This window comes from Heloderma suspectum, chromosome 6 (assembly GCF_057233095.1).
Source record: "Heloderma suspectum isolate Gila_16-S chromosome 6, 16-S_ref, whole genome shotgun sequence".
Lineage (NCBI taxonomy): Eukaryota > Metazoa > Chordata > Lepidosauria > Squamata > Helodermatidae > Heloderma > Heloderma suspectum.
Genome location: NC_139463.1, coordinates 54,230,598 through 54,247,466, shown reverse-complemented (window position 1 = coordinate 54,247,466; position 16,869 = coordinate 54,230,598). Strand labels below are relative to the sequence as shown.

The 16,869-nt window shown below is 48.2% G+C and overlaps 1 protein-coding gene across 1 annotated transcript in view; it reads right to left on the bottom strand.

The window, feature by feature from the left end:
* The window catches only part of ITGB3 (integrin subunit beta 3), a 75,208-nt gene that overhangs the window by 4,962 nt on the left and 53,377 nt on the right, over window positions 1-16,869 (bottom strand). The window contains exons 11-13 of the mRNA XM_084804374.1: window positions 11,362-11,590; window positions 7,959-8,059; window positions 4,277-4,396 (exon numbers count right to left, since the gene is read on the bottom strand). Of these exons, the coding sequence (XP_084660500.1) occupies window positions 4,277-4,396; window positions 7,959-8,059; window positions 11,362-11,590 (450 nt within the window). The remainder of the gene's footprint in view (window positions 1-4,276; window positions 4,397-7,958; window positions 8,060-11,361; window positions 11,591-16,869) is intronic.

Sequence of the window (16,869 nt, the reverse complement as noted above, 5' to 3'; positions counted from 1 at the left end):
ACATGTATTCTGAGTCACCAGCTATGTTTATACCCCCTGTGGCTAGGGGTGTGTATGACTTTGCATGCACTGTGCAATTAAGCAGTGGCTTTATCATACTATTTTAGGGTTAGGAAGGCTTCTGGGACCTTTGCTCACAGGCCCTGTCATGCTCCCAAGCAGGAGGAAGGAGAGCTTTCATTGCTGGAGGATACAGAAGAGTCCATGCCTTCATTCCCCTTGCTGATCTATCTGCAAGCACAGACAGGGGGCAGCATTTGGTGACTTAAGCAAAATATCCAGAGCAGATTTATTTAGAAGCCTGACAAAGAGCTCTGTGTAAATCCAAAGCCTTTGCACCAATGGCAAACACTTTAATTCAGAAGTGAAAGATGCCAGAGTTTAAAAGTGAACACACATACTTGCCCCTTAGACAGTGCTGTGCGAAGGCTGCACTAAAATAAACTTCTGCTCAAAGAAACACAGAATTCCGCAATCCGTCTGAATTAAGCCAATCAAACAAACCCATTTGAGTAGGTTGTGGTGACTTTAGTCCAGGTTTTCTTGGAAGGAACAGATCATTTAGATTCATTCCAATGTGGGCTCAGGCCTGATATAGGGACTGAGACTGCCTTGCTCTCATAGATGGAAGACCTACACCATGAAATGGATGGGGAGTGATCTCTGTTGGTTCTGCGGGACCTCTTAGCAGCTTTTGATACCATCAGCCATGGCATCCTTCTAGTTTTCCTTGCCAAAACTAGGGACAGACAGGTCACTCTACTTCCAGTCTGTGTTAGGTTTTGCTTGCATTCATTTGTAAATCCTTTCCATCCCATTGACACTGATTTGACTTATTTAAAAAATCTGCATGACAACCCATATTTAATTATGTATTTTGAACGTATTTTCTTACAAATACGCATGTCTTAATGTATTATCTCTCAAGCTATTAATTTTTAAACATATTGTATCCTGAATACACTTTTTATACGCATTTTTGAGCAGAGAACTGCATTGCAAAATCTGGGGAAACAGAATCCTAAGGGCAGCGATGCTCTGACCCATGCCTCGTTTGAGGAGGTGCTGGTCAGGTCAGTTCACTTTGAAATGCAGACAGAACAAGTCCTAACATCCCTAGCAAAACAAAACCTGTGGTGGCTCCAGCTCTTCTTGTTGGGCAGGCCCCGGGAGGTGGCGCAGGGGGCTGCCGTTGGACCCAGTGGATGTAGGCCTATGGGGTCCCTCAGGACTCCACGTCATCATCATCGCCATTTAATAACTGCATGAAACCACTGGAAGAGGTTCTCCATAGATTAGGGTTTGGCACCCATATTACTATTTCCAAGAAGAAAAAGACTTGGTAACCATTTAAAAATGGTTCAGAAGTAGACCAAGGAAACAAAGGCCCTCTGTTGAAAAAAGGTGAGCATTATCATTTTGGGGGGAAATAGTTCAGCTTCCCTGAAACCACTATTTTCACCCCCCAAATCAAAATGAGTGGAGTATTACTTAATTCACACTTCTCGGCTCCCGCAACTTCACCAGGTAATGACTTCATGCTTGCTACTGTATCTTTACAGCTTTACGGTCTTGAAACTTTAAGAAAAATGAAAGCGGGATGTGGAATTCTGCATGCAGAATGAAATCCCACACTTATGCAATATGACTGTGGAAGTGGATCATACAGGCAGCCCTGCTTTTGACTTTGGCCCTTAAACCATGGCTATGCAGAGGCTTTTGGATGAATCACAGGTTGGAATTAAGATTGCCGGGAGAATTATCAATAACCTCAGATACGCAGACGATACCACCCTAATGGCAGAAAGCGAAGAGGATCTAAACAGCCTCTTGCTGAGGGTGAAAGTGGAGAGTGCAAAAGCTGGTTTGAAACTCAACATTCGAAAAACGAAGATCATGTCATCTGGCCCCATCACTTCCTGGAATATAGAAGGGGAAGAAATGGAAGCAGTGACAGATTTTATTTTCTTGGGCTCCAAGATCACCACAGACGGTGACTGTAGCCATGAAATTAAAAGACGCTTGCTCCTTGGGAGGAAAGCTATGGCAAACCTAGACAGCATAGTACGAAGCAGAAACATCATCTTGCCGACAAAGGTTCGTATAATCAAAGCTATGGTTTTCCCAGTAGCAACGTATGGTTGTGAGAGCTGGACTATAAGGAAGGCTGAGCGCTGAAGAATCGATGCTTTTGAACTGTGGTGCTGGAGAAGACTCTTACGAGTCCCCTGGACTGCAAGGAGGTCAAATCAGTCCATCCTAAAGGAAATCAACCCTGACTGCTTCTTGGAAGGACAGATACTGACGTTGAAGCTGAAATATTTTGGCCACCTAATGCAAAGAGAAAACTCCCTGAAAAAGACCCTGATGCTGGGAAAGATTGAAGGCAAAAGGGGAAGGGGACGGCAGAGGATGAGATGGCTAGATAGCATCACCGATGCAATGAATATGGACTTGAGCACACTCTGGGAGAGACCACAGGACAGGAAGGCCTGGCGTGCTATGGTCCATGGGGTCACGAAGAGTCGGACACGACTGAATGACTGAACAACAGCAACAATGCAGAGGCTTAAGGTCATTAGCAACAGCAGCAACTACAGAGGAAAGGGGTAAGGGACTGCAAGATCTGCACCCTCCCCACTTCTGGTATTTTTCACCCATTACATCTGAGCAGACTGGCCCCAGCCTGCTTACTCCAAACTGGAGTGTGTTGTTAGTGAGTTTAAACACACTATATAGGCTATAAAACGAGCTATAGTCAGTCAAAATTCTTCTTGGTGAATGGGTGTTCTATTGGTATTTAATTTTATGCAAAGTTTTCAGTATAATCGATAATGAATTGTGAAATAATGAAATAATGAATAGTTTGAAATAGGATAGTTTTTTCTAACAGAAGCAAGTAATTATTACTTAATAATTATTTAGCTACAGTAGTTAACTGCCAACAGAATTGTTTTAACTACATAGTTTGAACTACTTTTCATAAAAAAACTGCAATTGTCATTCAGTTACAGGAAAAGTAGCTTGAGTAGGAGTTGTAGTTTAACGTCTGCTTATCACTGTTCAAATATCCCTACCTTGTGCTTCCACTCTCCAACCTTACTACCTGTAGATCCTCAGAGATCTCTTGCTCTGCCTTTTACTACATCTTGCTGCTGCTTCTGCCTGGAATCCCCTCCCTGAACTTGTATGTCAGCCTTCCTGAAATCAGTGTCGTCCACATGTGTGGAAGGACAACTTCCATCATCCACAGCCAGTATGTCCATGCTGGCTGGGGATGATGTTGTACTGCAACACTTAGAGAACGCTGATGTATGTCGTGCCAGATTCTCTCTTCCTTCAAATTCCTCTTCCACTCCCATCCCCTACAGAAACAAAGCCTAAGCACATGTTACTTATGTTTGCACATATTCATCCTTTGTTATCTTTGCATCTCCCGTATTTCCCCACCATAAACACTGCGATTACAAATTCCCTGTGGAAGGAGCCTTTGTTTTTTGTTTGTTTGTTTATGAAACGACCTCAACGGCCATGGGCACCAATGCTCACCTGCTCAATTAATGTGGGCAGGCTCTTTCCAGATTTACAAGTAGGGTGGGCCAAATTATGTGGTCCAGATGTTTTTGCAACTTTTGGCTGGGGGCAGGGGGAACCCTCCCTGAAGTTCATGGTGCAGGGCAAACATTTGGGTGGAGTAGGAGGTTCTCACTTTGGGTGAGGTGGTGAGGTTTTTTCTCTTCCCTTTTTTTAACTGTAGAAAAAGCTACACTGCAGTTCCAAACAGCTTAGCTTCACTTTCAGTTTAAAAACAAACAAACTCTTGCAGCCTTGCCACCCTCTGAAAGTCCCTCACGTTCTCCCCACCTCCACCTTTGCAGGGGACAAATGACTGGTAAAGGTGGGGATAGAATGCCCCGCAGCCCTAGTTGTAACTTAATAAGGAACCGTTTCAGTTTTTGTTTTCAGCCAGGGCTTTCATGTATCAGGCCTCCAAATCTTTTTTTATGTTGTTCATGAACTCTAGAACGGAAGTCTCTCCTGTCATGCCTTAGCTGGGCACTGGTTTTTGCTCCTTACCCTCAGGCTGGCTAGACAAGAAAACCCCTTTGATCCTGAACCAAGGACCTTTCATGTGCCACTGAGAAATCATGGCCAACCCACATACATCTGAAATTAGAGAGGACGGACACAATTTGAGGTCTGTCATTTCTCATTTTGCTGTCAGTGGATCACCAAGATCAATTCAAGCCTTGTTTCAATGGTTTTTGGCCCTCACCCGGCTCCTCAACGACATAGAGGATGGACTTGCCACTGGAGTCCTCATAGTACTGGAAACGTACCACACAGTCATCCTCATCCTTGTAGGTACAATTCACAGCATCTTTCCCCTTGTCTCCTGCATGAGAGGGCAGAGGAGATAACATTTAGTCCAGCACACTGTCTCTGCCATACCCATCCAGATTCCCTTGGGAAGCAAGACTAGGGATGTCAGACATTCAAATCAGAGGCACTCAAAAGGCAAGCTTGTGTCATGATCTGAAAGCTCACAAGCAGATTTGAAGTGCTGCTTGCCTCAAATTTGCAAGGCTGGGTTCTGAGCTCAGCACCAGTATAGAGTCATGGTTTGGAGAGGGGGCTACTGCAGTCTATTAAGGATTTCATCTCCATGTCTAGGATGGCTCACCAGTTGATCCCTGATGTTGAGTGTGCGAGCTGGTGTTGGGCTTTAGGTACAGATTAAGGACTCTGTTACAGCAGGGGCCGTACCGTGTCCAGATGTTGGACTCCAACTCCCACCATAACCTGACCATTGGCCACATTGGCTGGGGCTGATGGGAATTGGGAGTCCAACAAAATCTGGACAGCCACAGCCTCTCCAACCCTGTATTAGAGCAACTGGCCACCATGCTGCCTAACAGTTTCCCTATCCAAGGAGGTGGTCTTGGATTTGGTATGGAGGATTCCTCAGACGATAGTCCTACGGATCTCAGCATTCATGCCGAGGCTGCCTTGCAAGGGGCGGCTCAGGACTTCATGGCTGCCATGACAACCATGTGACTGTCCCCACATGTCACTGGCCCAACACACATGTCAGGTCACACTCTGGGTCTGGTGTTCTCAACTGGTCAGGAGGATGGTGGTCCAGGTATGAGGGGGTTTCTTCTAGCTCCCTTGTCATGGTTGGACTACTTCCTGGTAGGGCTTAAGCTTGCAGCTGTCATTCACCTCCACAGGGGTGGTGGACCCACTAAGATAGCCCACCCCACAGGCTAATGGAATCTGATGGATTCCTGAGAGCCACCGGAGTTTCTGGTTGGTGTGACTGGTGCTCCTACCAAAGCCCTGGTCTCTCTGTGAAATATGGAGAGAACTTGGGCAGTTGACATAATTGCTCCTAAGCACCCTCCCCAGAGTGCACAGCAAAGTTGGCTCTTTGGTTACAAGGAGCTGGGGATGATGAAGCAGGCCACGAGAGGGCTAGAATGCAGGCAGCCTAAGATTTGCAGCTAATAGGATCAAACACAAGTAAGAGCTCATTACAGAGCCTATTTTGTGTGATGATGGCAACGAAGAGCTTCACCACCACTGTAAGTTCGGAGCTCCATTGGAGCTTTTCTGAGTGATTCAGTGCCTCTTCTGACTAGATACACAGGAAGTTATTAGAGAACCATCAGAAGCATGCTGTGACCTGTTAGGATAAAATCACTTGTATCTGCTCTGACCTGGATGCCACAGCAATGCTGTCCATTCTGGAAATGTGTCTACAGCAGTGCCTGGTCATGTTTTGTGGGATGATTTACAGTGACGGTGGCCTCAAGATATAGATAGGCTGCTGGGAGGGATGCAGTTTATTTCTTGCCTTTTTGACTCTTGCCCTTTGTAGCTAATTACATCTAGTGGGGGTGGGGGGAACACATCTACTAGCTGGGCCAAGAGGCAATAATTTTCTCCTTATGAGAGGGGATAGTCCTGGCTGCCTTGAGAGAGGTGGTGGTGAGACCACTCCTTAAGAAAGCCTCCTATAATTTTAATAATGATCAGCCAGCCCCTAATGTCTCTTTCTTAGGCAAGGTGCTCAAGTGGGTTCTCCTGGATGAGACTATTTATAGGGACCCATTTCAATCTGGTTATAGGCCTGGCTTTGGCCTGGACGTTGCTTTGGTCACCCTGATAATAGCCTATGCTGGAGAGAGAAAGGGACGTGCATCCCTGTGGATTCTCCTGGACCTTTCAGAGGTCTCTAATACTGCTGACCATGCTATCCCTCTGGATAGGATTTGTGAGGTGGGAGTTAGTGGCATGGCGATATGGTAGTTCTACTCTTACTTACAAGGCCATTTCCAGAAAGCAGTGCTGAGGGATTACTGCGCATCTCCATTGCATTTATATTATGGGATTCTGCAGGGTACCATCTTATTCCCTATGCCAGCCTTCTCAAACCTGGTGCCCTCCAGATGTTTTTAACTTCGCCAGCCCCAGTGAGCATGGCTAATGGTCAGGAAGGATGGGAGTTGTCAGCCAAAACATGTGGAGAATGCCAAGTTGGGGAGGGCTGCCCTATGCTCTTCAATGTCTGCGTGAATTGGCGTGAGGTGTCGTAGCACACTGGCACTGGGCTGTACTTCTTAATTTCAGAGTCAGATGAGGGGGCAGAAGTGCTGAACCAGCCTGGGAACAATAACTGGTTGGATGAGGGCCAGTAAACTGAATCTTAATCCTGACAGGACAGAAATCCTATGCGCTGTTGGTTCATCTGTTCAAGGAGATCGTGTTCAGGCTGATCTGGATGGGCTGCACTCCCACTAAAGGACTACGTTCATAGTTTGGGGGTGCTCTTAGATCCAGTTATGCCACAGGAGGTCCAAGTATCCTCAGTGACACAGAGTGCCATCCACTGGTACACCAACAGTGACGCCTGTTAGACAAGGATAGTTTGGCCGCAATTATACATTCACCGGTCACTTCCTGTTTAGACTACTATAATGTGTTGTGCATGGGGCTGCCCCTGAAGATGGTTCAGAAACTGCAGCTGAAGCAGGCAACAGGCTGAGAAAGAGAAAACCAAGGGAAAGGTATGTATAGAAGGAGACTTGAAGAAAGGGGCAGGAAATTGAGAAAAGTGCTACCGAGGCGGGGGGCAGGCGCTGACAGTCACATACTGATATGAACTAACCAACCAATGTGTTAGCTATTGGCTTATATCTAAGCTAGTGACCACCGCCACATTTGGTGGCAGTGAATTCCTCAAGTAAATTATGCACTGTGTCTGTCCTGAACCTATTGCCAAATGATTTCACTGGACACCCGAGTACTGGCACCTGATACTTAGAGGCGTGCGGTCTCCAAATATGGGAGGCCGCATGGACCAGCTATGGCTAATAAGCACTGACTGGCCTGCCCGCCTCCCTGACTTTGCCTCAACCTATATAAGAAGAAAGAGGGGTGATGGGAAGCAGGAGGACTCCACCAGCCCCGCTGAAGGCCACCTCCATCAGGCTCCTCCCTCAGCTGTCACCAGCAGCAGCCATTCTAGCAGCTGTATGGCGGGGGGCGATGAGAGGGGAAGCAGAGCCATTCCACCAGCCACCTAAGCTAGAGGCCACTGCTGACTCTTGTGGGAGTTAATTCAGTATGTGACATATGCCTTGCATGAAGAAGTGCTTCTTTTTATCATCATCCTGAACAGCCTGCAAAAAGAAGGGATGGCAGCCAGGTAAAATAGGAAGAAGGCCGGGGCGGGGGTGGGGCGGATCACCCAAGAAGGATTTGGGCCAACTGCCACTTCTTGTGGTAGCTACCTGGTTTCTGTCAAGATATATAAAAACCTCCTTCATGGAAAAGGCCACACAGAAATCCAATCAAACCCAAGCATAATTAATAATAAGCGCAGCGGTGGCGGCGATGATGGAGGTGAGTACCCTGCTGCTCTTGCAAGGGGCCCCATGCTTCTTACGCACCAAGCTCCTGCACCAACTCAATCTCATCCCGGCAGTTGCGGCTGCAGGTGTCTTGCTCCATCAGGTTCCCCCTCTCAAACTTCTTACATTCCACACACTCCCTGTGTAGGAAGAAGCAGCAGGTACAGTGAGAACAGGGAAGTAGACAGGTTGCTGCCTGCCTGCCCCAGCCCGGCAAAGCCAGGGGCTCCATGCAGACCTCATCGGGACCGGCAGTGCCCCCCTCCACTCAGCCAAGGGCTGCGTCCCTCCCACAGCATGTCATACATGTAGGGCTGCCAGTTTCCAGGGAGTGACCTGCCAGCGGTTGAGGGGAGCCAGACAGCATGACTCACTGCATGGGCCTGAACCAGTTGCCGTTGGGCTCCTCTTCTCCCTCATCTGATCTCTGCTACTTGATCTATTAGCAGACGTTCCAGACTATAACTCCCAGCATTCCTGACCACTGGCCATTTGGTCTGAGGCGGATGGGAGTTGAAGTCCAAAACATCCGGAAGGCACTATGTTGGGGAAGGCTGCTCTACTCCCTCAGCTCAGCGATCAGGTGCCATTTGGCTCTGCGACTCCCTGGACCATCTCCATTCCAGGTGGTCATTATAAGAACAAGTACACAACTTTAAGAATTGGTGCCTAAGGATGGGTTGTGGGTTTGTGCTGCCATCTTGGGTGAGTTGCAACTTTCTAAGCATCAGTTACGGTACTTGTAGCACAGGCTGCCACCTGTTTTCTGGCAGGAGTCTTCGGCCTTAACCATCAGAATGACAGGCGGACATTCAACAAGGGAAACTTTCCCCCAGCGTAAAGGGGGAAGCTCATGTAGTTGTTAAAAGTGCAGAGTCCTGACTGGGGCGGTGGGGAGTAGCAATTTTAAGTTTCTCTCACGGGAAGGTTAAGAGAAGGGCTGTAATGTAGTACATAGTAAGGTCTCCTTACCAGTAAATACAAACTAGATTCTAAAGAGGCAAAGGGAAGCATGTGGAGATGGGTAGAGAAAGTGTCCTCACATACACGAACCCTAAAAACGCAAACCTCAAACTGGAGACTAGTTCATATTCTACCACAGCTGTGAAATCTCTTCAGCACCTTTTGAGACTGCCTGTACTAATGTTGCCCTCATTTTTGTTTTTGTTTTTTTGCTGGGATAAAGAACACTGCATTTGAATTCTCAAAGTGTTTGTCAGTTCTTCCTCCCCACTCTTATCACCACAGTTTCCACACAGACTCTTTCTTTTCTTTATCTTTCTTGCTCTTTATCTTTCTGGTGGACATCCCTACCCCGCCCCTGAAACTGAACTATGTGTGGCTGGAAAAGGGCGGCTCTGGTTGGCAGGCACCAGCTCTCTGTGGACCACATTTTGGCTGTGGCATTGCCAGTTCACACTGTAAGTGTCCTGAGGATGAAACCCTGAAACTCGGGGAGGAGCATGGAAGCTAAGGTGTTGTGCCTGAAAGTTTGGGGAGAGGCATTTGCTAGGGTCCAGGAAGGGGCGAGTGCAGGAGTGGAGGAACCCTTTTTGTTAAGGGCTGCTTTCCCTTGGGGGTCATCTGGTGGGGGCCACATGCCTGCAGTGGACACAGTCAGAGCCAAAACTGGGTAGGGCCACCCATTTTCTCTCTGCTAGCCCCTTGGAGATCAAATCGCCAACATTCGCTGGATCATGGAGAAAGCAAGAGAATTCCAGAAAAAGTCTATTTCTCCTTCATTGACTACGCTAAAGCCTTTGATTGTGTGGATCACAACAAACTCTGGCAAATCCTTAAAGAGATGGGAGTACCAGACCACCTTACCTGTCTCCTGAGAAACCTGTACGAGGGTCAAGAAGCAACAGTAAGAACCAGACATGGAACAACCGATTGGTTCAAAATTGGGCAAGGAGTACGACAAGGCTGTATACTGTCGCCCTGTTTATTTAACTTATATGCAGAGCTCATCATGAGAAACGCCAGGCTGGATGAATCACAGGTCGGAATTAAGATTGCCGGGAGAATTATCAACAACCTCAGATACGCAGACGATACCACCCTAATGGCAGAAAGCGGAGAGGATCTAAAGAGCCTCTTGTTGAGGGTGAAAGTGGAGAGTGCAAAAGCTGGTTTGAAACTCAACATTCAAAAAACGAAGATCATGGCATCTGGCCCCATCACTTCCTAGCATATAGAAGGGGAAGAAATGGAAGCAGTGACAAATTTTACTTTCTTGGGCTCCAAGATCACCGCAGACGGTGACTGTAGCCATGAAATTAAAGGACGCTTGCTCCTTGGGAGGAAAGCTATAGCAAACCTAGACAGCATCGTAAAAAGCAGAGATATCACCTTGCAGACAAAGATCCGTATAATCAAAGCTATGGTTTTCCCAGTAGCAACGTATGGCTGTGAGAGCTGGACTCTATGGAAGGCTGAGCGCCGAAGAATCGATGCTTTCGAACTGTGGTGCTGGAGAAGACTCTTACGAGTCCCCTGGACTGCAAGGAGGTCCAATCAGTCCATTCTAAAGGAAATCAACCCTGAGTGCTCATTGGAAGGACAGATACTGAAGCTGAAGCTCAAATCTTTTGGCCACCTAATGCGAAGAGAAAACTCCCTGGAAAAGACCCTGATGCTGGGAAAGATTGAAGGCAAAAGGAGAAGGGGACAGCAGAGGATGAGATGGCTAGATAGCATTACCGATATGGACTTGACCACGCTCCGGGAGAGAGCGCAGGACAGGAAGGCCTCGCGTGCTATGGTCCATGGGTTCACGAAGAGTCGGACACGACTGAACGACTGAACAACAAGCCCCTTGGAGCCTTCAGTCTGGAAGCACCCTCTGTCTCTTTCCCCCTCTCTCTCCCTGCCCAGCAGGCTGCTAGGGGAGGGACAGTTTGCTCTTGTTAGAGGTCAGTCCTGATCAAATTAGGAGGAGGATGACATGAAATTAGGCTGAAGACCATGTGTTGCCTGCCCACTCCTGAGCTAGTGGAACCTGGTGGAGCAGAAATGGGTGAACACGAAGACTGATGGCACGAAGACTGAGGAAGCTGGTCTGGCTGGCATACTTCCAGTTTGGCTGAGGCTCAGACCTTGGGACTCAGGAGGCAGAGCTTGGGAGTGTAGGGGTGGTTTTCCTAGACTGGAGGGCAGAGCCAGGCAGAGCCCAGTGGGGGCTGAGGATGGCACCTGGTGGGTAAGACGGCTGAGCCTGCCCAAGCCTGGTTGCTCAGGGTTCAAGCAGTGATCAAGTCAGACAAGAAGAGCAAAGCACCTGTTCTCTTCTTCTGGCCACTCAACCTAAGACCTACTGCCTTCCCTTGAAAACCTGAAAAGGAGGCTGAAAACATGGAACGCTGGGTCACACCCTGAGAACTGGAACCCTTTCACATAAAAATCAAGCCACACTGATGGAACTGGCCCACCCTTTGCTCACTTCTTGATGGTGCAGGCATCAGGGCAAGTTGGACACTTCTCACAGGTGTCTCCGTATGAGCCAGGCTGGGTGCAGACGCATCTCCCACAGGCGCAGTACCCACGTCCTTGCCCGCTGCACACCAGCCCGTTGCTAGACATGCAGGTGTCAGTCCGGGTGGTGCAATTGCAGTAGGCCCCTGACCAGTCAGGGTCACAGGCGCAGTCGCCACAGACACATTTCCCATGACCTGCAGGCAAAACATAGTGTGAATATGTGACTGTGCTGAAGCCCAAATTGATGTGGGGCTTGTGCAAGGATCCATTTTATTAGCATTTAATGTACCAACTCCCCCCAGCCCCCCGGCATAGAAGCAGAGTGCACAGTGAGACAGGGCAAGATATGCAGGGACTAGTGGGTAGACTTGGGCAAGCCACAGCTCCTCTTATTTTCAGGCCCTCATCTACTTTACAGAGACAATAATCAGAAGTGTGCATACGCCATTATTCTGCGGAAGCACCTAATAGTGCAGAATGTGATGACAGACTCAGAATTCAGCTTCTGTGGGTTTTTTTTTAAGTTTATATTTCTTTATTACTACATTTTTCCTGCCTTTGCTCTAAGGAACTCAAGGTTTCTAGGTCTCATGGCTGACCATATATGCTTGAGCGTATGCGGGGAATGCCTTCTGAGACGCAGAGCAGGGCTGAACAAAATTTCCAGAGATTGGGAACAGGACTCCATCTCTTCTTCTAGTGACTGGTTCGTATTCCAGCTCAACCATAATTGTCACTCCGTGATCTTGGATTGGTTACCGGGGGTTGCAACTCCTGAAATAAAGGAGTTATTCCTGAATTCTAGCAGGTAGATGGATCCCTGAGGGCCGAATCTAGACAGCAACCGAGAGAAAGGGTGGAACACAGTGGGGTAAAAGGGGTAGAGCCCTGTTCCTGGAGGCAGAGCCCAATGGTAAAGGGAAAACTGTGTTCATCTAAGGCGGGAGTGCACCACCTGTGGCCCGCAGGCCAATGTGGCCCCCAGAGGCCTGTTATGCGGCCTCCATGGCTCCCCGCTGCCACCAAATTCCCCCTCCCCCACCTCTCGGAGTCACTGTTTCCACACTGCCAGCGCTTTCGCCTCCTTGTCCCCAGTGACCCCAAAGCAACCCAGAGTGCTGCTTCTGTTCTGTGCCGCTGATGGCAGTGGGGAAGCCGTGTTTGTGATCTGTCGATCTGAAGCTGCCCCCTGCCCAGCAGTCATGCACAGGATCTGTGGGCTGGAGGGATGTTAAAGCCTCCCCACACCCCAGCAATCCTGAGCTTCCTGCACTCCACCCCAGGGCATCTCTACACCAGCCTAAAATCTTGCATTTAAAACGGGGCTTCCTGCTTCCGTTTTAAAAGCAGAATCACCACTGACTCCCTTTACATGCGCTTCCTTCCCCCGCCCCTTCTCCCTGTATCTGAGTCTTCCATTATCTTTCACGGATCTCGCTCTGCTTCTTGCCACTTTTCCTCTTTTCACAGAGGGAACTCAAGTGGGACTCAACGGGGTAATTTGATAGCTCATTATCTGTGATCTATTTAAAAACAGAACAAAGGGCATTTAGCACAGGGAGACGCCCTGGAGGGTAAAGAGCCCACAAACTTCCGTGAGGGAGCCATCTCAATTGCAGGATAAAAGCTGTGTGTGGAGAAAGCCCCAGAGTGTCTGAGGCACGCTTCGGCTTCCTGCGCATGCAAGTCCTCTGCCACCAGGCTACAGAGCCATCCATGTTAACAGACCACAACAGAACACAGTCCAGACCCCTACTGTGTCACAACTACAAACCAAGAGAACTAAAAGTATACAGCTCAAGCGGACGAGCCCAACCACAGTTTACACATGAAGCCACTTGTATAATACTCAGATATGCAGGATATTATTAAGGAATTAAGCATTTGCAAGATATTTTAGGAAACAATTTTCCAACTTTAAAAGTGTGAAACACACTGGCTGAGAGTTTCCAGTCTGAAGGAGAATCTGAAAGCCAATGTCCTATGCAGAGCAGAACACGCATGGCAGTGAACTGACTTACCAAAAAGCTACAGGTCATCACAGTATGCATTGACCTACCTGCCTTCCTACTCTTAATACTGTACCTCATTATTGCCAAATTCCAGGGCCTGTCCTTGCATTTAATTTAATTCTCAACAGGGCACTGACCCTGCTAAACTACTGATGCAGTTAAGCCATTAGTGTTAGAGCGTACATGCTTGCAGTCAGGGAAAAGGTCAGGCACTATAAAAGGTTTCCATAAAAATACCCAGGGAAAATATTTTTCTCGGAGGCGTTTGCCTCCCCACACACCCCTGGACAGGGTGGCCGGCAGCAACCTCCTCTGCATGGGAGGAATACTAATGCAGACCGGTTAATGAGAAACTTAAGTGAATCATACATAGGGAGAGGAGAGAAGCAGCAGCAGCTGGCTGGGAAAAACCTCTAGTGACACTGGGGGCAGGGGGAATATGCTGGAGAACAGGCCGTGGGTTTGTCATGTGCCCGAGAAATAATTACTTCGATGGAATGAACCAGGAGACAATGGCTTAGTCAAGGGCTGCAGAGGAGGAGTGACAGGGAAGAAAGGAGAACAGAAATAGATTTAGGAATCATAACAAAAATCTCTCTACATTTCAGATGTGCATGATTAAACCACATCTCAGGATTAGGTTTACAGAACTTTTTACTGGCCTTGCTCCCATGCCTTAATTGAAGCTTTGACTCACATGCTAGGAAAATCTTTAGCTGCATAATTTCTAGTGTCAAGCTGCTGTTAAAGGTGCAGGAGCAGGGCCACTAAAAAGAGGTGACAACCCTACTCAGAATCCATTTTTCTTTTTCTTTTATTTATTTGCCATATTTATATGTCCATCCATCAACATATGTTCTCTGGCCAGCCTGCAGAAGTTCATTCCAGACTTCAGACGTTGTGATCCGTTCCACTGGATTTGAATGCGCAACCAGATGGTGGCTTTGTTTGCCTGTGATGTGGCACCACAGGAGGAGTTTCTGGGAAAGATGGATGCCTTCCCCTCCCACCTGTTAATGCTGCCAGTTTGCAACCAAGAGATTACTCTGTGCCAGTGTACGAACGAATCGAGAGTCAGGACAACAGCGGCCCCTGCCTCCAGTTTCTTCCCAGGCCTTTAATGATGGGCAGGAGAAACCATGGCTCCATCGTTTCCCCATTCATTGGTGGATTTAGGGCTAAACAAGACTTTCAGCAGAGACCCTAAGTCTTGTATCTATTCTGGTTATCATTTCAATAGTGTGAGAGAATAAAAAAAAGAAATCACAATGGCTGAGTTATGCAATGAGTGGCCTGCCTGTGTAATCAGTGTTTGGTAAACACTCTGAACTGCCACGTTGCACAAGAGTTGTCGTATTTTACAGCATGCACAGAAACTCGCATGGAATGGAATGTGCTGTGGGGCACGACTGATTGCCCCGCTCACAGAACCACAGCAATTGTTCCTTTTTTCTTTATCACCTTGAGTCACTCACACAACCATTCTGGATTCTGGAACCTCACAGAGAGCCAAAGCCAAGCAGTTCTTTCCTCCTTCATGAAAGCAAACATAATCCCAGTCTGAATCAAAAAGTCAAAAACTATAATCACAGGTCTGGAAGCATTGCTGAATAGGGATTTCTTCTTTCAAAAATGATTGTTCAATTCTCTCCAGAAAGCAATTATAAGTGACCTGGTATTCTTTTCTTTTTTTCTGAAACCTGTTCATACCCAGCTGAAATCAAGGCTGAAAGATCAAATTTGGCCATGCACCCCAATGCAGATAGCAGCCAGATGGCTATGCTGTGACATCACAAGCGCCTACCTTTCTTTGAGGCCTGACTGGTGAGCATACAGAGTGACGCTTCCTGAATATGACCTAAAACAACTATGTTTTGCAAAATCCAGCAGGCACAAATGGTGTATATTTCTACAAGGAAAAGCACATCGGGCGAAATATTTGTGCCTGTTCCTATGGAAAAGAAGTGACGACAAGCATGGGAAGATGCTGCAAGAAGAGCAAAGCTGTTCAGCGAGAAAGCCATGTTGTTTGTGTGTCAAGACCAATCCACTGTTAGTACAAATAGTATATAAAATGTTTATTATACTCCAATATTGTTATTTTTATGCATATTTTTACTGTATTTGTTTCCCCCCCTTTTTTTTAAAAAAGGAGCAACTGCTGCACAGAGGAGGGAGGGGGAGAAAACAGGGGTTGCTCAGTGCCTTGAGAAGGGCCTCTGTCAGGGCTGGTAAAAGCAAGTGATATCTGTCCCACCTACCCTCATTGAGGGAGAAATGTCTTGCAAACAGATGGGAGCCATTATACTTGAATGGTGTAACTCATGTGTCACGTGGTAGATTAGGGCCCGTTCTCCAGAGAGGCCTTATATCTTAGCAGTTAACAGTGTGACTGCTCCTATCTGAGTGTGGCCTCCTTCGTTTTGCTTCTTTTTAATTCAAATCCATTATGCCTCAATGCCCTTTAGCCCTTAGCACCCTCGAACCGTGTCCCTCATAAAGTGGAGGGGCTGCTGAGTTCCTTTTGAGGGGCCTAGGACTCTTACTAGGTGCACGACAGGCAGAAACAAAATAGGTGCAGCTTTACCTAGCATGCGAGGATGGAAACAGCGCCTGTGGAAACTCTTCCTGTACTTCAGCTGTAAGACAGTCAGAACCTCAATGAGTGCAGTTTCCACCTCCAAATGCTGTGGAAAACTCTCTGCCTGTCACACAGCCACTAGACACAGAGTGCCAGGCATGCTGGAAAGTCGGAGTGGTCATTCCTATAGCAGAAACCTTACTTTCTTCCACCATGCCTGGAGCCCTGCGTTTAACAGCGGAGAAGCAGGCAGAAGCTCTATGGGCACAGTTTCCCCAGCATTTGAGTTGGCAACTGAAGTTCTGGCTGTCGTGTAGGCAGAATATCCACAGGTGCTCTTGCAGGCGCTGGCCGAGTCCCTTCCCTTCTCGTGGTGCCCAGCAGGGCAGACGGGGCCTGTGGTGCTGCCAGCAGGGGAGGCTCGAGTATCTGCCCGCCGCCTTCCCCACTCCTCTCCCTGGGCACTGCAGCAGACAGGACTGGCAAAGGGAGGAGCAGCCACCGCGTCCTCTCTCATGCTCAGCTGCGGTCTCTCTCTGGGCAGCACCGTGAGCCAAATCCTCCCTGCTGGAGGAGGCCGCCGCTGCTCCGTGCAGGGGCGGCCTCCACACGCTCGCTCACCCTTTGCCTCCGCCTGCTCTCACTGCGTGGGGAGAGCGAGCATGTGAGCAAGAGGTGGGGCGAGCAGATAAAAGCCGGTTGCGGCCACCACCCATGCCGGCTCACGCATCTCGTGCAGGGAGGTGCGGAGGATCGGGCTCACTGGGCCCCATCCCCCGCCCCGTGTCATTCAGAGGAAGAGCAAAAACGAGCAAGCGAGCAAGCGAGGGAGGGAGGGGATGAAGTGGCTGTCCCTTCCGTGATCAATCCTCCGTGCTGT